General features: G+C 52.9%; 1 protein-coding gene across 1 annotated transcript; it reads right to left on the bottom strand.

The window, feature by feature from the left end:
* Nucleotides 1–1,486: 1,486 nt before the first annotated feature.
* On the bottom strand, nt 1,487–26,171 carry Wfs1 (wolframin ER transmembrane glycoprotein). Its single transcript, XM_021630662.2, has 8 exons — nt 26,018–26,171; nt 18,928–19,164; nt 11,955–12,037; nt 10,260–10,404; nt 8,671–8,841; nt 8,116–8,196; nt 6,360–6,511; nt 1,487–4,066 (listed from the first exon to the last, which is right to left on the bottom strand). Exons 2-8 carry the CDS (start codon nt 19,157–19,159, stop codon nt 2,261–2,263), a joined length of 2,670 nt encoding a protein of 889 aa, XP_021486337.1. The 5' UTR covers nt 19,160–19,164; nt 26,018–26,171; the 3' UTR covers nt 1,487–2,260.
* Nucleotides 26,172–26,618: the final 447 nt, after the last annotated feature.

Below are 26,618 nucleotides of genomic sequence, written 5' to 3'. Positions count from 1 at the left end.
GGTAGCAGTGTGGTGGCCTGAGGACAGGCCTATATCAGTCCCAGCCTGGCTCTCTGAACCCAGTGACTTCTGCACATGAGGTTGCCACGGACACTCCCCACCCACGTGAAGATGAGTCAAGGTCATCTGTGCTTTGCTCCAGGAATCCCACGCAATCAGTGGCATGCTGACTACATGTTATTGCCCTGTGGCTGGAGGATGGGAAGGGGTAGTGCTTGCCATGGAAGACACCCAAGAACAAACACATGTACTAGCGGCTCCTGAACATTCCTTTAATATATGGAATTTGAGGCTGACCTACGGGGCGAGAGGATGAAGCTGCTACCACCCCAGTGCCCCAGGTGACCCTGAGGAAAATGGAGGCAGCCACATCAGGTCAACCCAGGTTAGGTGATGAAGAATCCACTCTACATTCTCCAACACCAGCAGGAAGGGCCTACATACAGGTACCAGACCTCTCGTTCTCGTCTCTCTCACACACAGAGGCAGGCAGTCCTCACCTTCAGGATGCAAATCAAACGGCAACTTGGTGACTCACCCTTGTCATCTCAGGACTTGGGAGGTTTGAGGTGGCAGGATCACTGAGTTCGAGGCCAGCCTACGCTACACAGTGGATTTCAGGCCATCCCCAGCTACATACACATAAATGAGACCCTATTAAGTTAAATGCAACATGATGACAAAGAGGGGCACATGCCTACACAGAGCCTGTCCTAGTCAGCTTTAACTATCAACTTAGCACATGCTTTTGAGTCACCTGAGAAGGGAGTCTCAACTGAGTGATTGCCCAGATCAGAGTGGTCTGTGGGCATGCCTGTGGGGTTTATCCTGTTAATAGATAGAGCAGAGAACAGCCCATGGTGGGCGGAACCATTCCCTAGCAAGTGGTGCTGGGTCTGGGAGTGAGACAGAGTGAGCCACCATGAACAATTCCTCCATGGTTCCTGCTGTCCTTGGCTACGAGGTCCTCAATGATGAATTATGACCTGCAGATCTAAGCTAAGAACCCCCCTTCCTTCCCTAAGTGGCTTTCGGTCATGGCGTTTGCCACAGCAACAGAAATGAAACTAGCACCCCAACTCATCCATGGCAAATTCTGATTATGCCCCTGTGGAATTACCTACAATGCATGACTGGATACAGAAGTGCAGACACCAAACCATGAATCATGCAGAAGATCTTCTCAGTGACCTGGGTTTCAACAACCATTGCCACAAAACACTTTTCACCCACAAGCCAGAGTCAACAGCTGGGCTGATACCCATGTGCTGGTACCGGGTGCCTGAGGTTTGGGCTAAGACCTTGGAGACCCTCACACCTGCTATGCAGCAGTTGGGGTCAACTTGTGTGGACATCAAGTGGCACTTTTTCACTCAATCTGGGTTCATACATCTACTGATGCTCACACACACACACACACACACACACACACACACACACACACACCGGACGAGCCTCCCTATAAACAGATCAGAAGGAAGCGCTGTAGGTTTCAAACCTTTTTATTTCGGCTGCCTTGGAATTTTGCTTTTGGCTCTGCCATACTGTACATGGCCTAGCTTGCCTGTGTACTGAAAGGGACTCTCTTGCAATGTTTCCCAAGTCCTGGGGTACTCAGAAAAGACCCCCACAAACTCCCTACCACCCCTAGAGATAGGAGAGCTCCAAGGCAGGCTGTAGTGCTCAGAGCCCAAGTTTAGACATGCTACACCCAGGCAGGAAGCCAGGCGGGATGTGACCACTGGGGATAGTTCAGGAAGGTGAACCACTTTCACGGCTTAGCAGCAACCAAATAAATAACTACCATGAATTCTATGGAGACACATCGTTGGTTCTTTGAAAAACAAATCCAACACAAAGTAAGGAAGGCAGGGAGGCCTGAAGTGCTGGAAAGGGAGATTCACATCTGTAAAGTGCTCTTCGTGAGAGAGGGTCTTTGGGGCCAGGCCTGGAGCTCCAGCTTTGTGGGGAAAGGGCAGGACTGTGAGTGAAGATAGCATGCAATTTCCTGTGACACTCAGCATTCAAAGTGGACAGTGCTAAAGAGAGGCACCCTCCAGCAGGAGCTGCAGTCTACAGGCGAGCATTGAGCCTGGGATCTCATGGGATCTCCACACATGAAAGCAGACCACACACACACACACACACACACACACACACACACACACCAGACACAGAGCTGTTCTGGCTGGCTGGGGAGCCACATGGGGAGGGCCTCACAGCGGCACATGCTGAAGCCTCCCTCAGTGGCGGACACTCCTCAGGCGGCAGACAGGAATGGGAAGAAGAAGAAGTCGAAGGCAAACTTGAGGGCGCCATGCACCGTGCTGCGCCAGTCCTGTTCTATCTTTACGTGCCTCCGGGCCGGGGACAGCTGCGCCATGCAATTGAGGCAGCTGATGGCCTTGAGCTCAAAGACGGGCCACTTGCTCCCCAGGCGGCCCTCCAGGATGGTGCTGAACTCAATGAGGCTGCCCTGGCGCAGATTCAGCAGCACATCCTTGAACTCGCTGCTGGCCCGGAGGACGATGTCCTTGGTGATGTCATCTTCTTCATGGCCCCGGTTGCCATTGGTGCCAAACGGCATGCCCACCGTGATCTCAAACTTGTAGCGGTCAAACTTCTTGATGTGGCAGGGGTGCTTGGCCAACTGCTTGAGGCGGCAGAGCTCCTCCTCGGCCGTGGCCGTGTTGCCGGAGCTGCAGGACGGGTAGGCCTCGCCGTAGAGGCAACGCATCCAGTCGCCCAGGAAGAACGGGAGCATGTTGATGGCCGACTCGGCGCTGTTGTCAATATCGGTCACCCGGACGTACTTGAAGCGGCCTGTCCATGTGACCCTGTGGCCCTCCAGGTGGCTGCACAGGATCTGGGTCCGTGCCATGTTGGTCTCCTTCCAGGCCCGTGGCCCACACAGGAAGCCGTATTGCTGCCAGGTGAGTGTGGAATTGTAGACCTTCATGCCTTCCGACCGGTACACATAGAACCAGCAAAAGAGCAGGATGGCCGTGAGCCACACCAGAATGAGCTTCACCATGGAACTCCGCGTCAGGGACTTGACCATCCCCACCAAGGAAAAGTTGGCCTTGGTCCACCAACGGAATAGCAGGGGCAAGCCGCAGATCACCGTGGTGACCGTGATCTTGGTGAGGTCCAGTGACAGGAACCATCGGGCGAACTGCACCACCCCCATAAGGGCAAGGCCAGCCACCAAGACGGGGAGGGCAAAGAGGAAGAGGAAGTAGCCGATGGAGGCGCGGACCAGGCCCAGGCCGGTGGCCTGTTGCAGAATGACCACGGACAGCTCACACCACATGAAGCATACCAGGTAGGGCACCAGGTAGCAGTAAGTGCCCTTGAAGTTCCTCAGCTGGGCCATGCGGAAGAAGAGGTAGAAGAGGTAGACATAGAGCAGGCAGGGGAGGCTCACATTGAGGACGATGAAGTGGCCGATGGGCACGGTATAGAATGTCTGGCCGAGCGCCTTCAGGAAGCGCCAGTCCACAGGTATGGTGGGCAGAAGGGACAGCAACCCAGCAGTCACCTCGGTGATCAGGGCCCGCCTGGTATAGGGTTCAGCAGAGCTGCTTAGGCTCATGTAGCTGGTCACTGTGAAGAAGGCGGAGATGACAGCCAGCTCCGAGCAGGGGATGCAGTCCTTGCTGGCCAGGGGGAAGGAGAAGATGACGAAGACGACGGAGAGCAAGAAGTGGACATAGGGCTCCAGGTGGTTCCAGCCGAAGTTGACTTCCGCCTGCTCCACGTCCAGGTTGGGCTCGAAGCGCAGCAACAGGTCAGTGAGAGTGCGGAAGTTCTCCCAGGCCTTGCTGTCCTGGAACACCTTGAGGGTGCAGATGACCATGGACACGAAGGACAGGTAAAAAACCACCAGGGGGATGAAGAAGGCGAAGAAGTCGATGGTCAGGTTGCTGATGATGAAGAAGAAGATGAGGGCGTTGATGTGATGTGTGGGCACGATGGTGGACAGCCAATGCATGCCTGCCTTGGAGGCCATGTCAATCAGGTACTCTTTGATCTCCATGATGGCGTGTAAGGGGTACTTCATCACCTAGAGAGAGGCAGAGAGTTGAAACAAACTGGGACAAGAAACCCCTGGCCATCTAACATGGACTCCCTCTAGTTCTCGGGTTCTGTGCAAGGTGAACACCTGACCCCATGTTTTTCCACCGGTGGGCCTTGTCCTATCAGATCCATCCACCAGGAGCACCTCCCTGACTGAAATGCTCCTCACACTCCTCAGTCCCTAGAGACCTGTCTTCTTCCAAGCCCTGTGCTTCTATCCTGAGCTTCCCACTGTGGTGTTTCGAATGAGAATGGCCCCCAGAGGCTCACATATTTGAATGTTTGGTTCTGTTTGGGAAGGATTAGAAGGTGTGAAGCTGGAGGTGGGCTTTAAGGTTTTGGAAGCCCACAACAGGCCTAGTCTCGCTCTCTTTCTATGCCTGCGACTTTCTGCATATCAGGATGCGAACTCTCAGCTGATGCTCTGCTCTGGAGCCATGCCTGCCTGCCGCCATGGAAGGACTGGACTACCACTCTGAAATTGTAAGCAAGCCCCCAATTAAATGCTTTCTGTTATAAGTTGCCTTGGTCATGGTGTCCTTCACAGCAATAAGACACTAATTAAGGCACCCAACCTTCTGCTAGGGTGATTAGGGACTTGCACATGCCTGCTTTATCTCGGGGAAGCCACATGGGCTCCTAGCTCATCTTCCCTCAGGCCTCCTGCTTCACAGTACAACAGCATGCTGGGTGGCGGTGGCACACACCTTTAATCCCAGCACTTGGGAGGCAGGCACAGGAGAAGCTCTGAGTTTGAGGCCAGCCTGGTCTATAGAGGAAGTTTCAGGATAGCCAGGGCTACACAGAGAAACCATGTTTCAAAAAACCAAAAAAGCAAAATAACCAAAAACAACAAAACAAAACAAAACAAAACAAAACAAAAACACAACAGCACTGGGCTGCCGAACAAGGATTGTGTCCCTTTTCAGTGAATGGATATCAACTGTCTGAGCCTCAGTTTCCTTAATTCCCGAAGCAGTGCGGAAGGAGGCAACACAGTGCAAACTGGAAAGCTCTGGCCTGGGGTCTTCTCCAACTCATCCATTCTGCCTTGACCCTCACCAGCAAGAGTGTGTTATGGGGGTGAGGCTCCTCTTTGCCAAGAACCACATCACCCTGGCTTCCCCCTCTCCTGGTAGGAGCAGTATCTGGGAATCCTGTCTGTGAACATGCTCAGTCTAGTCCAGCTCTGGATGGACTTTCTGTACAGCCATAAGCCTGTGTGCCACGCTTCTCCGAGTAACAGTCCTTTCTGCTCTGGACCAGTACCTGTCCTCAGGGGCAAGAGTGACGCTTTATTTGTCAACCACCTGTGGACATGGCTCACACATGGGTTTTCCCTTTCTGGGGTGTTATGAACTGCTCCCGACTTTCTCTCTTATTTCTGCCCTGTCTCCCCATCCCATCCCCTATGGCGGCTAGTCCACACTCCAGCTCCCTGTGGAGGCTTTTGAGCCACTTCATGCCGGTGGACCCAACTAAGCCATCTCTTGCTGCTGTCCCCATTTTGACCAGTTTGCCCCAATCTTATTCGTGTATGGTTCATCTCTCCTTAGTCATAAACATTGGAACTGAGGCATGCATATCTATATGCTACATAACAATTCCTCTACTGAAGGTCCCTTGGCCTTAGCTTTGCAGCCATGGTGTGCCGAAGCCCTGACCTTGGTCAAACTGCCCAGTGCACAGTGATGCTCGCATTCCTGTGGATTGAGGTATGGATACACCTGACCCAGCTTCATTAGCTGACCTGGGGCAGCTCTGCAGTAGTCCTACGACCATACCCTATGTCTGCACTTAGTTCCAACAACAATGTGGAGACTTGTCAAAGCAGGGTACATTTCTGTGTCCCTCCTATTCTTGTCTCCCTCCAGTGTCTGCCCTCCCAGCTGACCCTTACTGTCCCTGTATTGGTAGATTCAGTGACCAGGCCCATGGCTCAGCTGGCCCACAGACCCTAGCACTGGGTTTGGAGGAAGGCATATTTAGAAAGTGGCCTCTATCCTGGTTCACAGACAACATCACTACATAGTGAGTCTAAATGAAAGCAAGCCTTGGCCTGCTGCCCATGCACATCTGAAAGCTATGACTCTATCACTCAGCATACTGGCATGCCCCTGACTCTGCTTTCTGGGTCTCCTCCTGAGGACACCTCCTCACACAGGAACTTCAGATGACCCAAGGGACAGTGACCCAGATCCAGGTGTGTCTGGGAAGCCAAGGACCTCTGCCATGCAGCTCCTGGGAGACGGCCTGGGTGCCAGGCAGGAGCCAATTACCTTCTGGCGAAGCGGCAGGTCCTCGGGGCTTTTTCCTGCCAGCTCATCCTCGTCTTCATCTTCATCCTGCAGGAACAGGTTGGTGGGGATGATGCCCTTGGCGTACTTCTTGGTGAGCTCCACAAAGTCATCAAGAGCAATGTAGTTCTTGGCTGAAGCACAAGGGGAAAAAAATTAGCAGGTTCTCCAAACTGTGCCCCGACTGTGACCCTGATACACAGATGATGCAGAAAGGCAACTTGGGGCCAAGCTGGGTTTAGCCACAGGACCATTCCTTGAGCAAGGACACAGAAAAGAACCTGTTGGGTGTGGAGGAAGCAGGGAGTTTGCCAACTGTTATTTCCCACTGCTGCCTCTGACATACGTGACATGCTACGTATGTGAGGTGACTGGCCCTTCTAGTCTTTAATGGCTGAAGTCCACCTGACTCCTTAAGCCAAGCCCCATGGCTAGGCCTTCAATCAGCTGCATCCCTGACACTCTGTGATGTCCTTCTCACCTTTCCACCGTGCAGGACCTCAAGATGCTGGGGACTAGCTGGCCCAGGCCAGCCACCACCTAGCCCTCCATACAACAGGATCTGGGGGCCTGCTACTCTCTGACTCCAATCCATCATGACTCCAAAAGGACCTACTACACACTCAACAACTCTTCCATCAAACAAGACCTACCATGTGCCCGCCAAGCTCTCATCTCACGGGATTTATAGAAGGCCAATATAAGTCTGCCTTTTGTCCCCGCTCCCACCAGGATCCCCTGAGGGCCCACGGTGTGTCTGAAAATCTCTCTGCCCCACCTGTGTCTGCCAAGAGCCTGCTGTGCACCGGATGCTTTTCTAAGCTGGGGCATGCCAAGGACAGATAAAAGAAACTAGCATGTGTCAAACTAGCATGTCCTAGCCTTCAAGGAAGGCAAATGCTAGATACTGGCAGAGAGTCATCAAGAGCCATGGCCGTATTGGAAGCTCTTGCTGGGCTAAGCTTGGAGAGGATGCACTCATGAATTAATATGATGAGTCACAACTACTGTGAACTCCTGTCTCAGCTCTGGACTCAGCTCTCCTATCAGTACTGAGAAGCCCTAAGCCCCCTCTCCCACCTGTCCATCTTCTCCAGGATGGGAGCCTGGGGCCCCTGAACCACAGATTCTACCCTATGTAGCTTTCTCTGCCTTGGACTCACTTTGTAGATCAGGCTGGTTGTGAACTCACAGAGATCTGCCTGCTTCTGCCTCCTGAAACGCTAGGATTACAGGCATGTGCCACTGGGCTGGCTGTCATATGGTACATTTTACTTCTCTGGCCCCAGACATTCCAAGGGTACCTCCAGCTCCTTGTGCCCCAGCCTCTCCCCCATCCCACACAGAAGCTCTAACATTCTCCTTCTGCCTCAATATAAGTGCCCACACTGGAAAACTTCCCACATAACTCCCACGGTCCCACCTCCTTCCTGTTTATAGAGCTGTCTCCCTCATTGACCTTTCAGCTCACTCAGGCATAAGCCCCGCCTCCAGCCCTCACCTAGTGAGGACTGTCACACAGTAGGTCTGTTTCCCACTGCAGCCTGTGCTCCCAGTGTACAAAGCTCAGGTCCCAGAGACCAAAATACTGTCACCCAAAGGGACCGAATGTAAGTCCACTTAAGTACGAGACTCCGGGAGGGGGCCCAGGCTAGACACACAGGAGAGACTGGATGATGTGCTGGGTGGTGTACAGGAAGTAGATAGTAGGATGGCGGAGCAGCATGTACATACTCACATTCGCTGCTGACTAGGCGCTCCAGCATGCGCCTCTGCTTCTGCAGGGACTTGGGGACTGGACCTGGCTGTGCCCCTCCATCTGCAGGATCAGAGAGGATTGGAAGCTGGGGCTGCTGAATTGTCTCTTCATGCCCCGTAGCCCACTAAGCATGGGTCCTCAGGATCCTGGGCTATCACTGTGCTCAGGGTTCTCAGGGCTTGGGGGTCTCATCATATGCAAGGGCCATAAACCTGGGCAGCCACCTCTGAGCCTTTACACGGAGGACCAGCATACTCAGTGATGAACACATCCACCCTTCCCCTCTTTGGCTGGTACTGCCTGCCCTTGACCATCTTTAGCCAATATCATATACTATCAGTCCCCTGGGGTTGGGGACAAGGCTTCTGTCCCTCCCTGTATCTCTGGTCCTGGAACCAGAGGCAACCCAGCACACATAAACAATAAATGGCATTTACAGTCTTGCCAACATGCCAGGCACCTCCCAACCATGGGGTCCCAACCCCCACAGGGAAGGCAAAGGAAGGCTGGTCATTGGGGATATGGCTGGCCTACCCTGCTCATTGACCTGTCCGACGTTCTCCAGCAGCTCAGACACGGCCACCTGCTTCTTCTTCTTGGGGTTGAGTTTCCAGTACATGACCAGGGCAGCCTTGCGCACAGCCCTCTCCAGGTCAGTCTCGGAGGACAGTGCCTTCACCTCGGCCTCATTCTCAGAAGTGATGCCTGATGGACAGAGGCATTAGGCAAACCCATGCCTCACAGCAGCTCCCGGGGACACTCCCAGGAGGCTGGGCCCAGGGACATGAAGGAAGCCTGACTGGCTTCTTTGGCTCAGGGTAGAGGGGATACCTGCCCACATCTGAGCCAATCCCTGACAACATTCATGCTCCAGGCTGGTCTGGCAATACCTAAGTGTCCACTGGAATACAGCAATGCCAGCCCTTCCTGGTGTGTTCCCTCTCACACCTCATCCTTGGGGGACCCTCATCAGCAGGTACTACGGTGAAGACAAAGTACAAAGCAAGGTGCTGTAGGCCCAAGCCATGGGTCTGAAGAGGAATAAGCCGCTGCCTGGAATGTGGGTCAGAGTCGCTGCAATTACTAATGAGTGTGGCAGGAAAGGGGCATCTCTGTGCCCACAGTGCTTCCTGGGCTGAGGCCCTTCCCAGGGCAGCTGGGAACTTGGGGTCTTCCATACAGAACAAAGAAAGAATGCCAGATGGCCCAGGGGAATGAGGTGAACAGAAACATGGGCAGCAGAGGCAAAAACCACATCATGTCTCTCTCAGGAGGACTGGACTTTTTCTGCCTAGGAATCTTGGGGCAGGAATGCAGGGCAGGGCAGGGCAGGGCAGGGCAGGGCAGGGCAGGGCAGGGCCGGCCAGGTGAGCCTATGCTGCCTTCCCTTCCTACCCTCCAGGGCTGTGTCCCTGTCCCTGCTCTCAGGCAGCCCGGGCACCCCTGGCTCCCTTACCCTGGCCAGCTCTAGTATAGTCCACCTGCTGTGGCCTGGGCAGTCAGGCTGAGACACCCTGGCTGACAGAAGTTAATGGGAAAACCATTCTTTTTGTTTTGTTTTTTCCTTCCCCAAACCACCAGTCCAGTTGTCAAAGAGAAGAAATTCCATACGCTGAATGTAACTTTGAAAACACTAGGATATGTAGCAGAATTAAAGAAAGGACAGAGAGTGCTTCCCTGAGCTTTGGGTTATGAGTAATTTGTATCCCTGTGGCTTCTGTATATTGCAACTTTTATACAGCAAACCTAAACATTTATAATTAAAAATAAGTAAATGAATATCAAAATACACAACAACAGCAAAAACTGTGTAAAATCACCTCTTCCTGTGAGGTGGAGCCTGCAGGACACTCATACTCCAGGACACTTGGGACAGCTGCTTTCCCTCTGACTCTAAGATTTACTTTGTGATTTGGACTAGAACCCAGAAGGGACGTGAGACCTAATTAATTACTATCTGCGGACACCAAGCACAAGGACAACGGACATGGAATTGGCCTGGCATGTGACGTATCTGGCAGGGCGAGGAGGCAACCAAAAAGACTTTTCCCTTCCCAATGGCATGGTCAGCACTGCAAACCGATGCTCTGTGGGTAGCTGCTGGAGGGCCCACACAGCCTCACCTTTCCGGTCAGCGAGGCACCGCCTCAGCAGCTTCACAGCCTCCCGCCTGCCCTGCTTGGCTGCCAGGATTAGCCAGGCCACGGCTGAGCAGCTGTTGAGTTCTTCGTCCGCGTCACTGGCAAGACGTAGGTAGTGTTTGCCCACCTGAGAGCAGAGATATTATCATCCTCCTGCTTCCGGGACCCTGTTCTCCTCACAGGTGTGGAACTTTCTATGACAGACTCGTGGGCCCTACGTTGTGCTTAGGTCCTTCCCTCGCTCTTGCCTCCTGGGTGCTAGAACCTCGTTATGGTCAGAAAACTAGAAAGGATGAATCCAGTTGCTGCTTCTCAAACAGCTCATGCCGAAGAAAGGCAGCCAGGGGAAGCTCTGGCCTCAGTCCAGATTACTACTTATCGTTAAAATAAAACTATTTTTATAAAAATGATTACATTTACTTATTCAGTGAACAACTCATGGGATTCAGTTCTCTGCTTCTAACATACAGGTTCTGGGACTTGAACTTAGGTCACCAGGCTTGGCAGAAGAACTTTTACCTGCTGAACCATCTTGCCAGCCCTGACAGATCTCCTGGAACACAACCTTGGCTGCTTGCTTACATGTTGGCATGACAGGTTTTCAGTTTTTTCATGGAAATTTTGATCAGTTTAGACAGATTGTAGAGCCCCAAATATTTACTATCTGGCCCTATTCAAAAATGCTCACTAACTCAGTCCAATCTTCCCACTCTACAGATGGGCAAAGTGAGGCCAAGAACACAGACAGGCCAGGCAAGAGCTCACCATGTGCCTCCACTTCAGGCTAGGGAGGACTTCACAGTCCAACACAGCTCTGGGGATGCTCCCTAGCCTCCAGAGGCACAGCTACCAACCAGCCCCTCAGATAAAAACAGAAAAATTTCCTGGTATCCCTGAATAGACACTTTGTCTCTTCTTTGAGGGTTTTAGGGTGGAAAACTCCAGGAATCATTTATTTAAGCCACAAACATGGGAGTCAGAAGTCACAGTGACCTTCCCATGGGACAGGATGAAGTGAGACTACAAGTAGAGTGGGGTCCTCTGGCATTCTAGATCTTGGGATAAGAAATAGCAGGGAACTTGCACTGGGGTGGCTGCTTGCATGGTACTGAAGGACAGGTAGGAGGAGACAAAACTTTCTTGGCCACAGCTGCATCCCAATTTGGGACTGTTGATTCCCATCTGCCAGGAGATCATGAGAACAGAAAAGTTGGCCTATCAGGTCTCTGGCCTCTTCTCTCTCCTCCTTCTTGTGTACTTGGGTCTCTGACACCCAGCAAGCTTATATTGCCTGAGCTTCTCTGCTCCTGACTCTCCTTTCCTACAATGCCCTGGGCAGGGTAGGCCTTCAGCTGAGACAGACCCTCCTTAGGGAATAAGTCCATTGCAGATCGCTGGAAGAGTGCGGGTGGGCAACAGAGGAAGGGTGCTCTGGACAAGCGCATGCCAAAGACAAGATATGTGCAGGAGCAGATAGGTGAACATGGTGAGCCAAGAAGGTACTGGGGTGGGGGAGGAAACCTACCAAAACCTAACCAATATAGAGGTTGGCATAGCCATGCTAGCTCCCTGTCCCTGCAGAAGAGGCCAGAGCACTCCTCCATGAGCTTCAGGGCACCAGGCCAAGACCATTGTGCTGGGGTTATGTCCTAAGATTCCCCAGACACTGATCCTCACCTCTGTCTGTGCTTTGGGGTCTCCAGCCTTGGCTTTCTCCAGGACTTCTTCAAAGGGGATCTCTACATCTGCCTTCATGGGACCTTGAACATGAGAAGAAATCAGAACATCACACAACCAGACCTTATTATCAGTCAGTGGGATGGAGGTTGGCAGGACCAGGCTTCAGGAGCCCCGCTACCTACTCTCACTTTAACACTGCAGCAAGAGGCAGGAGGATGAGGCTGTGACAGAGAAGGGGCCTAGGAGGCAGCAGGTTGCCTTCTGATACTGGAAGCAAGCTGGAACAGTGGCAGCCAGTTCTATACCAGGGGTGTTTTCCACTAGGATCTCTGTGGGTTGAGGACTTGGGAGTGGGGCACAGACCTGAGCCCCACTGTCACATTTCAGCTCCACTCTACCCACAGGGCTGTAGTCTGAGAAATCCCAAAGACTGCTATAGGCTGGGAACTTACAAACTGGAGTTCATGGTTTAGGGCTCTAGAAGGCTGAGGAGTCTGAGTTCATGGTGCCAGGAGTTTGGTATCAGAAGGGCCTGGTTCATGGTGGCACCTTGCCCTGTCTTCTCATGATAGGGATGGGACCCATTCATCTTCAGGACCCACTCTATAATGGCACTAACCCCATTTAGGAGGCTCTACCCTTGCTATTTCATCATGTTCCAATAGAAATAGCCTGGCCCAGGGCTGCAGGGAAGTGCATGCAAGCCCACATGGCGCCTCCTCCCATCCCCAACAAGTTCATGGTTCAGGGATGGACACGGTCAAGCCAACAGAGTCTATGTCGGTCTGTGAAGAACAGCCGTCCTCTCAAGCCAGATCGACTCTGTGGAGGGTCCCCTATGGACACAGCCCACCTGAAAGGACAACACAGGAAGGCAGAACAGAGTGGTGAGTGGAGGAAAAGGAAGGAGGCGCCTCCTAGTGACAGCATGTGAACTCCTGGGTCCAGCCTCACCAGAATCTAAAAGCTACTCTAGAGTCTTTTAAAGGCATGTGGCCCAGGGACTGGGCAGACATTTCGGAGGGTAAGTTCTGAGTAATTGCCCTGCAAGCTTGAGGACTTGAGTTTAAATCCTTAGCATAGACACGAACAAGCCAATCGTGACTATGAATGCCAGAAACCTCAGCACTGGAGACCGGAGGAAGATGGATCCTGGGAGCCTTCTAGCCAGCCAAGCCGGTCTAGCCAAAAAAGAAAGCCTGCCTCAAGGGAGTTCAAACAATAGAGGAAGATACCCAAAACCTTCCTCAGGCCTCTTGTGTGTGCACTTGCACAATCACACAAAGGACACACACAAACCCCATTGTACACACACATACACAAATACACCCCAGTGCACGCACACACACACACACCATTCCACACGCCACCTACACAGAAAGAAAGAAAGAAAGAAAGAAAGAAAGAAAGGAAGGAAGGAAGGAAGGAAGGAAGGAAGGAAGGAAGGAAGGAAGAAAAGACAAAGAAGGAAGGAAGGAAGGAAGAAAAGTGTATATGATATAGTAAATGCCCACCAATGTTTTCTACTGTCTTCACAGCCTGTTGCTGACATGGACTGAGTCCCATATATGTGCCTTTGTCCTAATGTCTATGTTCCTCTGTGAACACATTGGCAGGGACCTGCCTAGCTCTTCAGTTAGTGCTCTCTCACCGGCCTCATGCACTCTGAAGAAGGTATGCTAACTTGGTATTTCGCTGGCTGTCTGGGGGAAGAAAGCCCCTCTGGTACAGCATCCTTTCTGCTGGCACCAGCTCCTTCATCCGTCCTGGCCCTCAGCAGTGCACCGGTGTGGTCTGCTGCACTGAGTCTAACTGGTCTCCATGCCCCAGCTTCCAGCAGTACATACAGCTCAGTAACCGCAGAACAAACAGGGATGAGTGCATCAGGCTGACAGGGCGCAGCTGTGAGCAAAGCAGCAAACAGGAGAGGCTCTCCTGCTCATCGGGAGTGGGGCCACACTCAGCCACACCAGGCAGCCTCTGGCATCTTTCCCTACCGGCCCTGACTGCACACTAAGCACTTCCGGAGGCAGCCTGATATACCACCGAGCCGTTTTCCACCTAACGGTTCCTTAAACTTCCTAATGCACGTTAAACACTATTATAAAGAACACAATTATAAACATGTGACCAATAAAACTGACCCAGCATCCTGTCTCTAACATGCCACGCTCTCCCCACTTCCTCCTCCTCATTGGTCCTAGGTCCTTGGCCTCCAGCGTTTCTCTGTCCCTCTCATGATATCCATCATGACGGGGGGGGGGGGGGAAGAATGACAAAGGCACGAGGGCCATCACCCCTGCGGCCAGAGCAGAGGATCCTGTGTTCCAGGGTTTTTCCACATGGGGCAGTCAAGGCTACCTGGCTGAGGGGCTCCACAGTAAACAGGGCAGCTGGGGCACCCTGGGCTGATAGGGTTCTCCCATGGAGGAGAGCCGGGCTGACGGAGTCTTCCACGGGTACCTGGGGATACTCACTCCTCCACATATAATCGAGAGTCCCCCGAGTGGGGCAATCAGCATCACTCTGGGCTAAGCCATTCTTCACTACATTTGGGACAGTAGGGACTCCACCCCTCTGGCTAGCCATGCCTTAGGGAAGGCACAGAGGTGGCAGCGTCCACCTCTGTAGTTCAGTGGCTCGAACAGGCTGAGGCATTTGGCCCCTATCACTCACCCAGCAGTTATGGGGCCCAGGAGCTGTAGGCACCAAGCTGATGAGACCCCTGTCCTTGTCACAGCCCACTCTGAGAGCCAGTGAGGACAGCCATGTTGTCAGCTCAGGTGGCATGATGACCGGGAGACATCAGCCCTGCCTGGAGAGACTTCCAGGAGAGGCTGACATTAGAGGCTTGGAATGCAACCAGAGGTTGAAAGCAACAAACAGAGGCATGCTGCCAGCTTTCCAGAAGACTCAGAGAGCATCAGTGGGGCCTCATGACAGGGCAGTGTATAGCACCGGGTCACTGCGTGTACTTAAGGACATGGGCCAGGTCAAGAGGAAGAGCTTTTGCTGCCTCCTAAATGACCAACATGATGTGACTCAGAGCATTGCTCAGTCGTGTGACCAAACACCCACATCTATGCTGGCCCCACACACCTACACGGTCATGGTTTTACCAGAAGCCCTGTAAGGCCCAGAGGCTCCTGAAAGGCCCAAAGGAATGAGGAGAAAGGGCTGTAACTAGGCTGGGACCAAGATGGCCTCTACCCCAGAGGCCCATGCCTGACCCATGGTGCACCCAGGCCAGGAGTGCAGACCCACACAGCCACAGCCTACGTTCCTTCCTCCTGTTACAGCAGGCCAGCATTTTGCTCTGACAGGGCCAGGGTAGCACCACTTACCCAACCCATCTGTGAACACTGAGCAGCCGGCATCTACTCAGCCCTACCCACCAGAGAGCACAAGAGCAGGCTTGCAGATAGCTCCAGCGAACCAGGCTATACCTCCCCACCCACTGTGTCCACTGTGTCCCCAAGGTCACCTAGGCTACCTAGGTCACTAGAACCGGGTTCTGGGCTTCTGCTGAGCACAGTGACAGGACCCTTGGGCCTGAAGATCAGGACACCTATGAAAAAGGTCTGTTGCTCCTCTGCTGACTGGCTGGGTATAGCCGGAGATGACTCACATGTGACTCGAAGCTCTGCTGGGGCAAAACTCAGAATGGACACCGTTCAGATGTTTCTATTGCTCCCCCAGAGCCTCATAACTTCCTGTGGTGTTCCGATAGCCCGCGTCACTGGTCTCCTTTGCTGTCTGGTCTCAGGAGCACCCGAGTCCAGCCATGAACACCATCAGCAGCAACTTGTCATGTGGCGGGTGGCTTGCCAGGGCCAGTAGTGTGAGTGTTCCAGAAAGGTTCTGTGGACCAGAAGGAAGTCTGGGGGAACAGCATGTGGCAGGTTTTGAAAAGCAATTCAGATGATACCTTCTCCAGGCAGCCCTACAGGTGTACTTCTGATGCCCTGAAGAGTATACAGACAACTGCGGGTTCCCTCAGAGGCTACGACCAAAGTCTTCAGCACTGAGATTCTATCTCAGGGATACAATCACTCATTTATCACCATACCGCACAGGCCTGGGAAGAGTCCTACAGGGCAGTCGTGAGCCTTGGACCCTCTGTCATCAAAGCCTGGCAGGTCCACTCGGGGGAGAGGTAGCTGGCTTGATGCACTTTGGAGACTGTGCGGCAGTGAGGGTCTCCTGGGCACAATGGACTCAATTTACCAGGCACGCAGTGTGTCCTCTGTCCTAGGCCCCCAAGTCTCTGGTGGCCTACTGGGTAAGCACAAGATCAAATCGCTCCTAACTCCCACTTCTCCCACCCCAGCTGGGGACCCTTGGTCTACACAACTTCTTTCTTCTTTCTTTCTTTCTTTCTTTCTTTCTTTCTTTCTTTCTTTCTTTCTTTCTTTCTTTCTTTTCTTTCTTTCTCTCTCTCTCTTTCTTTCTTTTCTTTCTTTCTTCTCCCTTCCTTCCTTCCTTCCTTCCTTCCTTCCTTCCTTCCTTCCTTCTTTCTTTCTTTCTTTCTTTCTTTCTTTCATCTGCTTTCTCACCTGAGAAAGGAAATGGTGACAGGCAACAGTGCCAACCCCCAGGCCTGTAATGGGGGAGGGGCTGATGTTTTTAGGAGGCCTAAAGAGATACTAAAGAGGTACAGATGTTCAGTAAACGTGCAGTCATGTTAGCTAATTAGCTGACCTCTCCCTGGGAACTCTAGGCCCCACTGCTTCTGCCAGCAGGGTGGAGCCTGTTGTCCCACATCAGCGACCAGGGACAGGGGTGTTGAAGTTAAGGGCTGGAACGTGCAGAGTGCTGACCCGCGTGGCAGGCTCTCTCCAGTGCCATTGCAGGCACGGCACACACAGCTGACACCTGCTTCCTGGTGGTGTCTGAAACCCACGGTCTGGGCTTTTTACAGTTACCCAGATTGAAACCCAGCTTTCCGGCCATGTCCTCTGCCCCCATGGTCACACGATATCAGACAGAAGGGGTGGGTGGCATTTGGCACTGGGATTGGATCTGGGGCCAGGCCTTTGCCTGCCTTGGAGGCAGAGCTGAGGAACACAGTGATCTTTTAAGAAGATTCATAAAGCAAAGGGCTCAAGGACAGGACAGTGCTGAGGGTGACACTAGCCAGGCAATGTTAGCTGCCCAGGAGCCTCTATTCTGGCCAACCAGGCTGAAACCCCTTCGGCTCTGCCAGGGAGGCAGCCAGGAGAGGTGGTTCCCTTGGGCCAGGCACTGAAAATCCAGGTCTTGATCTGTGGTCAGGCTGGCAGAAAGTGGTAGACACAGGGGGTGTGCACCACTAATCTAGGGACTCAGCAGGGGTTGGGTGGGGACACTGATGGGTTGTAATGGTCACCGAGGGCTGCTGGCCACTCTCAGGGGCAAACAGAAAACGCCAACAACTAAAACAAGTTGACCACACAAACTGACCAGAACTGGGGGTGGTACCCCATCACTTATACCTACCACCAGGGACCAAAAGGAGCCTCACACCAACCCAGTCATGTATAGCAAGGGGGTGATCTCAGCATCTGTCTGGCAGTAGCAGAGGCCACATAGGCATCCCCTCTTTACAGCCTGTGGAGAGAAGTATTTTGCACCTTCACCCAAAGGTGCAGCCCCACGCTGTGACCAGTCATCTCGGATGGCAAAAGTCCAGGGGATGATATCACATACGGGCACATGGTGTCAAATCAAAGTGTAATGTGCACACCAATGCCAGGGTGACAGGACTGTTGAGGATGGGCCTCGTGCACAGCATCCAGGGACAGAGTCAATGCTAGTCAGTTGCCACCAAGAGGCAGCATTGTCCTCCTGCGTCATGATAGCCCAAGTCCACTCTCCACACATGGTCCTCGGTGCTCTGTCCTCTGCCCCCCCAGGTCCCCTAGAGGATTGACCCTGCTCTGCTCTGCTGACTCCAACCTCTGCTGCCAGTGTTCCAGGGGTTCTTTTCTCACTCATTTTATACAAACACAAACACACACAAACACACACAAACACACACACACACACACACACACACACATCTGCCGTCTGACACAGAAGGAGAGGGACATGTGAATCTGGGGAGGTCAGAGGCTGACAAGAACCGTCAGTGTGATCACACAGTCCAGCCACTGCCAGGCACAGAGTCCCACAGTCAGTCCATAATTGTTAAACTACTAGCACATCTCATGATACTTCTAAGCCAGAGGCCTGGGCAGCAACTATTCCCAAGGCTCAGTTTTCACCCAGCAGAAGGCATGAGGTCAACTTAAATACTCCCCAAAAGAAATATTTTTATTTTAATCAAGAAACTACAACGAGAACATCAGACTGCAACACACATAAGGGGGATCTTTCTCTGGAAACTTCTATTCCCAGCGTGTGTGTGTGTATGTGTACGCCCCACAGGTGCTAGGATGCAACAGAATATGTACTACTTCCCATGGGTCAAGTCTGGACAGAGCCAGAGGTAGGAGACCTCATGAGCAAATGGCAACCCAAAAGGTGAGGTGAGCAGAGCATTCTGGGAAGAGAGGTTCTCAGTGGCCAAAGAGGAGGTGGGAGACCTTGAGGGCCAAACTGAAGGATGCAGAACGACCTTGAGGAGCGGGGAAGAACAGGTGACAACCCACAGGTAAGACACAGGACTGGCAATAAGCGCTCAAGCCATTCTGAGAGCCGGGGGCCCAAGCAGGGCCACAGACGGCGCATCTGACTGTGAGCATCTCTGAGCCGGGTGGTCCGTCTGTAAGAGAGGAAGCTGCTACACTGGCGAGAGGAGAAAGATGCTGACTGAAGGGATAGTCAGACAGCTGACATCTACACACGCCTTGGATACGGCAGCCCCAACTTGAGGAGCTTCTGGAGGAACCTGAATCAGAAGGAGGAATCAGCAGGCTTGGTGCCCACCCTGCTTCCCCAGGTCGCTGAGGGCTGAGGACTGCAGAACTTCCTGGCTCCGTCCCCTTACCAGCTCTATCCACTCCTTCTTGGCTGCTGGCACGGGGCCCCCGAGGCTCTGCAGTGGCTGCTTCCCCAGCACTTGGTCCAGCACTGGGGCCAGCCTGAGGTCTGGGAGCATGGCCTTCAATCTTGTCTTGTTCCAATGAGGCAGTGGCATTGAGGCGGGCCCGGGCCTGTGGCTGTGGTGCAGCTGGAGGAGGTGGGCCAGAGGGGCTTGGAGGTGGAGTGCCTGAATCCATCTTGCCTGCAATCGGAGAGGAGGGTTAGACACACACAAAAGCCCCTGAACCAGCGTGCTGGTAAAACAAGAAACTGGGTGTAAGCTGCCAAGCTCTGCAATCTCATTTAACTTGACCACCCCACAGGGCGGCCTTGAGTTCCCATCCTGTCAGGACAAGCCAGCTGACTTTGGGCTCTTATGCCTTCATTTGAGAAACGGGGATGAGGCCGATGACACTGAGAGGTAGGATATGTGGTACACTGAACATAGGGCCTGACCAAGGGGATGCGCGGGGACCTACATGTGTCACCCAGCATCTGTGAAAATGGCTTTTGCTGGAAAAACGCTTCTCTGCTGACGTAATCGCTGAAGCTGTCCGAATGAGATCACATAGGCTTAGGCTAGTCCTAAGTTCAATGGGTGGGTTCCTTAGAAAGGCAAGGCACAGGCGCCACATGGACATGGACCAGAGACTGAAGTAAGATAACTTCAGGAGGACAAACACCAAGGACTCACAGCCATCCCAGGAGATGGGGAGGTGAGAATGGCCTGGACACACCTTGACTTCAGCCTTCTGATTCTGCAACTGCAGACAATAAACTTCAGTAAAGACACTGATTTCTTTTTTTTTTTTTTTTTTAAGACACTGATTTCTAATGGAAGCTTCAACAAATGAACACTGGGGCTGGAGAGATAGCTCAGCGGTTAAGAGCACTGGCTGCTTTTCCGAAGGAGCTAGGTTCAATTCTCAGCACGGATATGGCCGATTACGACTGTCTGTAACTTCAGTTCTGGGGTGGGGGTGGAGGTGGGGTGCTGCATGCATGCATACACACAAACGAAACTCTCATATATATAAAATAAAAACAAAGCTTTAAAAGAAAGCAGAACAAGCACTCTGGTACACTAAACCTATGTGATGAGGTTGATGTAGGAGGCACAACTGATGAATCGGGATTTAAAAGCAGTTCTGGCAGAGCCCTGGAGACCAGGACCACACACCCCAGCTCTTAAAGCTTATCATAAAGAGCCAGCAGCAATATGAGAAGTAACATCCAGGAGAGCGTGGAGAACAGTCAGTACGTAACACAGAAGAAAAGGCTTGACCGGTCAGCTAAAGGGCCTTGCGTGTTGCTTAGCAACTTGGAAAATAACCAGTTATCATAATTGAGGGAGCCATAAGCGGAGATCAGAGACCGTAGAACAGCATGCGCTGGAGGCTCCCAAGCCTAGAAGGGCCTTGAAAGGACACAGACTCCTAAAACTGCTGGACCCATGCACATGGGAGTGTGGGGAGACCATTCCTCAGATTCCTAAATGACCCTCCCCAAAGCCAAGACCATACCTGTCCTCTTAGTCCCTTTTAAGGAAATAGGCTGGGGAGTCTGGTGGTGAGGAAATAGAATTCTGATTCAAAGTGGTCCTGACCTCTTGGCCTGGGCTACCAGCCATGTGATCCTAAACAGCCATGTGCCTTTCCATGCAGCCACATTCTTATCTAGAACTTAGGACATTGTTCCATGCTCAGGGTGACTATGAGGTCAAGGGACCCAAGATTAAGTTGCAAGGGACCAGGTCTCAGCATCTATCCCTGAGCCTAGCCAAGCAGTTCCACGACAGATGGACACCCTGTTCTGTACACCATGTTGCTGGAAAATCCAGGGATGGACCCCAGCCTACATGCTGACCACAGACCCCTCCATTTTTATTCTACCCACAACTACAAACAGGTCCCATTGATGGGAGCTGTGTCCACAGAGCAAAGCAGATTTCAATCTAGCATTCTCCTGCACAAGGGCAGAGTCCTTAATTCAGTTTACTTTCTTATTTATGTTTTTCTCTTTTTTTGAGCCCTTATTTTAAAACATTCCCCAGGGACATTTAAAACCAAAAGCATGGCCAAGCCTCTTGAATCTGCTTGGAAATCAACACAGGGCTCTGAGCTGTCTCCCAGATGCAGGCTTCCGGGAACGGCAGTGCCTTGTCAGCTAGCCACATGTGCAGCCCCAAGGGGGCATACAGATCCAAGGGGGCATGCAGACCAGTGGGAAACTACACATCCACGGGGACATACAGACCCACAAGGGTATGAGAATTGATGGGGGCTTCACACACCAGGAGCCCACAGACCCGAGGGGACCACAGCCAGCAGTGCAGATATCAAAGGGTTGGGCTCTCCACACACAGAGCTACCACTCAGGTCACCACAGCCTCTAGAGAGGTGACCTGCAAGCTGCCGCCTCCGGTGGTTCCCTGCCCCTGCCACTTTCACTAAAGGTACAGGGGGCTCCCTGACCCCACAGACACAAGGCAGCAGCTCCTGTTTTTAGGCAAAAGCGCTGCTCAATCCTCCCACGAACCTTCTGTGGTTTCCTCCAGGCCTAGCAGGTCGGAACGCACCATCCCAGGTCACTGGTGAAGAAACCCTTCAGCCTTCGATCTCATCCATTGCCCAGACCCAGGCAATGAGGTCGGGAAGGAGGACAAGCTGTTTAAACAGCTTGAGGTGCCGAGGCTGGGTTTAGATCCACTCCTGTGATTCCCCCAACCTCAGCAAATGTGTTACTGAAAGAGGCCTTGCACCCTCTCTATCCTTTCTCCCAAGTCCCTTCACTGACAAGCCATAGTGCCAAGCAACTGCTGACTCCATGCTTGTGCCCTGCTGTGCCCTCCTTCTGGGAGCCTTCCACCCCTGCCCAGCACAAAGCCCCACAGCCTTCAGTTGTAGCTCCGGCTACATGTTAGCCAGTTTCCCAGATGCCTCTACTGAGGCCCTAAACAACAGCTCTCAGGGCTTCTGTCCAGCCTGTTCTCTGTGGTGGGGAAGAGGGCACCTTCTTGACAACAGGACACCATTTCATAACCACAGGTACCATGGGGAGTGGCTGCTTAGCTCTTCTGCCTCAGTTTCCCTACACGTACATCAGGGTGCAAAGGGATATAGAGAAAGAGAGGGACACCTGTAAATAATGTGAGGCATCTAAAAATAAAGTAAAACAGAACAAAACAAAACCTCTATCTGGGAACTGGGGAGATAACTAAACTGGCAAAAATGCTTGCCACGCAGAAGGATCGGAGTTCAGTTCCCAATCCCAAATGTAAAAACAAAAGCTTTATGCAGTAAATCCCAGTGATGCAGAGGCAGAAACAGGCTGGTCCACACGGCTTTCGGGCCAGCCAGCCTAGCCTCGTTGGCAAGCTCCAGGCCAGTGATAGACCCTGTTTTGAAAGACCAGGGTGGACAGTGACTGAGAAATAACAGCTGAGGTTGACCCCTGGCCTCCTACATACACATGTATTTATGAGCACATACACATACATATAAACACACACACACACACACACACACACACACACACACACGCACACACACACACACACACGAGTCCTAAGTGTGAAAAGCTCTCCTTTAGGTGAAAAACACCTTCTAGAAGGAAATGTCACAGAAACAGGCTATGGCTGGCTACAACGCTTCTAGGTAACTTATCACGTGCACACTGCAGTCAGAGCAAAACTATTCAAGCTAAGAAATCTGGTAAGGCAGGCTGGGTGTAGGGAAATTCATTTTCGGGTTCTGGGGCCGAAGGCCAAGCCTAGTTTAGGTCAAAGAGCTTGTTAATTTGAAGCAATTTCTTGGAGTTGTTAGTCACACAGAATCAGATCTGACACTGAGGGAAGGGCCTGCCTAGTGCTGCAGTGAACCCCAAAGACAGGGCTGCACCTCAAGGCATAGGCTAGGGCTTCGTGAATGCAAGCTGAAGCCTGAGGCAGCCAGGCTTCAGGGTACTGGGGACTGATAGGGCTGAATGACCTTAGACAAGTCCCTCCCTAGGGCTGGAAATCCCTGGCTGTGGAACAAGAGCCTCATCACCCAATTCTGGCCCCAGCTCCCCCGTGGCCAGAGCAGTAGCTTAGAACCCATCATTGAGTAAGATCCCAAAACACAAAGTAGCTGGCATTCTTTCCCTGTGAACACCAAGGCATATTTTTATCCCATCTAAACACAAATGTCAGCACCAAGGAGCTAGGCTAAGGAGTGGCTATCCCCAGAAAGGCCACCCTGGAGAGGCTGCATGACTGTGGTCTATAGCTGCATGACAGGGCTATAGGGACACATGGAGCCTTCTATCCAGAAGGTTCTAAGCTTCCCAAGCTAACTCCATCCTGTTCTGTAGGGCACAGTGCATTCTCTCAGTCCCTCAGTAACAGGCCCCGAGAAGTCGAGATAGCCAGCATTTCTATTTCCACATGGTACTCATGAGAGACACATGCAGAACCCACTCACAGAAAGCATTCCCCACCAAGCAATGCTTTGGTGTCCAGAGAGCCCAGTGATGAAGTCCTCAGGCCCCACAGCACAGCTAGTTTCAAAGGCAGAAAATAAAACATAATACTGTCAGGGAGTATTTAAAACAGATTTGGTAATCATCCTGGGTCTGTTTAGGATGAAAACAAATTTATCTGTAGAAAAAGATGGAAGAAATGCCCCTTCCCCCATGGCAATACTTACTATCTCTAGCTAAGGAACATAGGTGGTTTTATTTTAACTTAAAAAAAAATATTTCCTTAATTTTCTATAAGGAATGTGGAACATTTGGGGAGTCAGAATGAAGAATTACTTTAAAATCCAACAGTGACCAAGTCCCTGGCCTGTGATGTCTACTCTGGCCTGGCCTGACCCAGCCCTCTGGCACAGGGCTGACCCTCAAGACAAGGTCACAAAGCCCTTGATGCCTCCCAGGTGCCTATTTTTGCCCAGAGTATTAAGTCGAAACCAAGGAACAGTCCAGCTCTCCCAATGCGACAAGTTCATGAGGACGGGTGTGTGTGTGTGAACTGGGAGGGGTATGGGCTGCAATGGTGGACGACCAAGCTTATCATGTGTGGCACCTGCTCTGCGCTGGCTGTGTGGGGGTCAGCAGGGTGGGCTAGGCTGTCTACCTTATGTTGGGCATTGAGCCTCCCTGTCCAGTAGAAGATGCTCCAGTGTTAATCTTTGAGCATCTGTCTTGGAGGGAGGGTGATATCTAGTTAGACAGTCCAAGAGGGACTGGTCAGAGAAGCCCTCATTTAACCATGGAAAAGGCCAGGTTAAGGACTTTGCAGAGGACCGGCTGAGCCTTCAGGACAATCAAAAGAGAAAAGGAGATTTTCAACATTAGATGTACATATGCCTTGAGGGAGAGGCAACTAGATAAGACATCAGTTCCCTGGGGCCAGAAAGAATGCTGGGCTAGGAGACGAGCTTGATCCCACAGACCAGAGGAATGTAAGAACCACTGAGGGTGTCTGGAGCCATGGAAGACCAGGGAGGAGGTAGGAGCTACCCAGGCAGAGTGAGGGGCCTGCAACAGGGCAAGCATTGGGGTAGACAGAAAGCCAAGAAAGAGCAGGTTGTAACTGGACTAAGTAGGGGGACTAAGAAGTGGGGCTCAAAAGTGGCTTGGCATGTGGCTGGGGGCTTTAGTCCCCTTCCTACCGTTGGAGAGGTGAAAGGAGGGGTGCCTTACGGAGCAGTGCTCCCTACCCATTGCCACTGTGTCACCGGCAGGGACAGGGATGTGTCTGGCATCTGTCATACAGCGTAGATGTTTCTGGGGCCAAGACTGAGCTAGGTCTCCTCGTGACCAGGCCCCAACCTTCTGCAGGCATGGGAAGGCTAGCACTGGGATGTTTCCCACACTCTTCCACATGGGCAAGAAGGTGACCAGCATCTCCACCCAATCCTGCCTGTGTCTGAGGAGGTCCAAGGAGCACGCAGGAAGGAATTAGAAGATAAAAGAACCTCTCTCTAGATTCCTAGTCAGATGAAAAGTCCTCGTGAGTGTGATCAACATCTTAGAGACAGAGGTTAACAGGTAAGGAAAGTGGGAAGGTAAACCCTGTGATCCCCATGGGTTTCAAGCACTTAGGACACAGCTCTGGGTGAGTGATGCATCCCAGAGATGGGAAACTCCCAGCCATCCACCTGGGGTCATTGTCCAAGGTGAGGGAGGAAAGGCTGAACCTGCTTGCTGTGGGTAGAGCTTCAGTAGCTCTGTCCATTAGGTGCGTGGTCCTGGCCCGGTGTCAAATGAAAACTTAAAGTTCTATCTCTGAGACTAGGGGTCCATGAGAGAGGTGGAAGGTGCTGCTAGCAGGGAGGTAGTTCCAAGAAACCCAAAAGCTGGTTTATTGGACCCTGGTAGAACATCAACTATCAAAATGCAGTGAAAGGACGCAGCTCCATCACACCCAAAAGGGCAGGGTCAGATTTTCCAGAAGGCTTCCAGTCATCTGACCAGAACCTAAGTTTCTCAAGGTGCGGTGCATACCAGAGCTAGGGGCACACCACAGCCAGCCGGTTCATACTAGGGTGGGTCACTACAGGCAAGTCCCAAGGGTTCCCGCAGTCCTGCCTCCTTCACTGAGGCCCCTAAGAGAGAGCGGAACAGCCACACGGCTCCTGGATGGGCTGAGCCCCCACGCACCCCACGGACCAGGTCCTGAGCGTCGTTGTGCAGGGGGCAAGGGAGGTAGGGCATGGTGGGGGCAGCTCTGGGGCGTTGGCAGCCTCTCCAAGCCGCGGTCCCATCCGCAGCTCGGTCTCGCAGGGGGGGTGGGGAGGGATTCTTGTGTGTGCGGGGACTCCGGGGCTGGGCGAGAGGCGCACGGCCGGAGCACACCTGGCCCGGTTGGGGCAGTTGTCGCCTCGGGCTCCTGGGACCAAAGAGAGTCCTGACCTCCAACATCTAGCAACTCGGAGATGACTTGGGGCCGGGTCACCCATCAGGGGAAACTGAGGCCGGGAGAGCGGCGCCTCCCAGCGCTCCGTAACCCACCCTGCTGCTGCGCTCCCAGGGCCAAGGCCACGGCACAACAACCCTGAAGCACTCACCAGTCGCAGTGCTGGGCCTCCCAGCCCGCCGCGAAGCTGCTCAGGAACCGCGGAGATTGCAGCGGCCAGCAGAGAAGGCGGAGGAGCGGGTGGACCTGCATTCAGCGCGGCCCCGGGCAGGGGGCGGGGATTGGGCGGGGCTTCTGCCACCGTCCATTCCTGAAGCAGCCCCGGAGACTCGGCCCGCTGAGCGGTCGGAGTGCCTGCCAATCAGTGTGTGCCCTCGCCAATCATGGCGCGCCTCGCCTTGCAGAAACTGCGCTCTCGGGTCGCGAGGCCGACAGATGGCGCCGGGAGGGCGGGTTTTGCCCGCCCACACGAAAGTCCCGGAGTGGACTCGGCCCCGGCCCCGCCCCCTTTACCGCCCCGCCTTTAGGACGGCTCTTTCTTGACCCAAGCTTCTGAGCCTGCTGGGTAACAGGTGATTGGACCCAGGAGCAAAGCTTGCGCCACCTTTCCTCAGCGCTTGCACCTTGAGGCCTTGTCTTCAGACTTCAGACCGGCTATTGCAATGCTGACTGACGGCTCGCACTTCTTGCCAGGCGCCCTGATTCCGACTCATGGAGATACCAGAGGACTCCTCCATGTAGCAGCAAGTACA

This window comes from Meriones unguiculatus, chromosome 12, assembly GCF_030254825.1.
Source record: "Meriones unguiculatus strain TT.TT164.6M chromosome 12, Bangor_MerUng_6.1, whole genome shotgun sequence".
Taxonomy (NCBI): Eukaryota; Metazoa; Chordata; class Mammalia; order Rodentia; family Muridae; genus Meriones; species Meriones unguiculatus.
The sequence above is the reverse complement of the archived record's forward strand: the minus strand, read 5'-3'. Positions and strand labels throughout refer to the sequence as shown.

What these genes read in the sequence shown, in the direction of transcription:
- Wfs1 (XM_021630662.2), bottom strand. Translation starts at nt 19,159, where the DNA reads ATGGATTCAGGCACTCCACCTCCAAGCCCCTCTGGCCCACCTCCTCCA. An exon ending in AGAAGGAGTGGATAGAGCTG is followed by an intron (nt 12,038 to 18,927) that starts GTAAGGGGACGG and finishes CTCATGTTCAAG; the next exon opens with GTCCCATGAAGGCAGATGTA. An exon ending in GTGCCTCGCTGACCGGAAAG is followed by an intron (nt 8,842 to 10,259) that starts GTGAGGCTGTGT and finishes TCTGTCCATCAG; the next exon opens with GCATCACTTCTGAGAATGAG.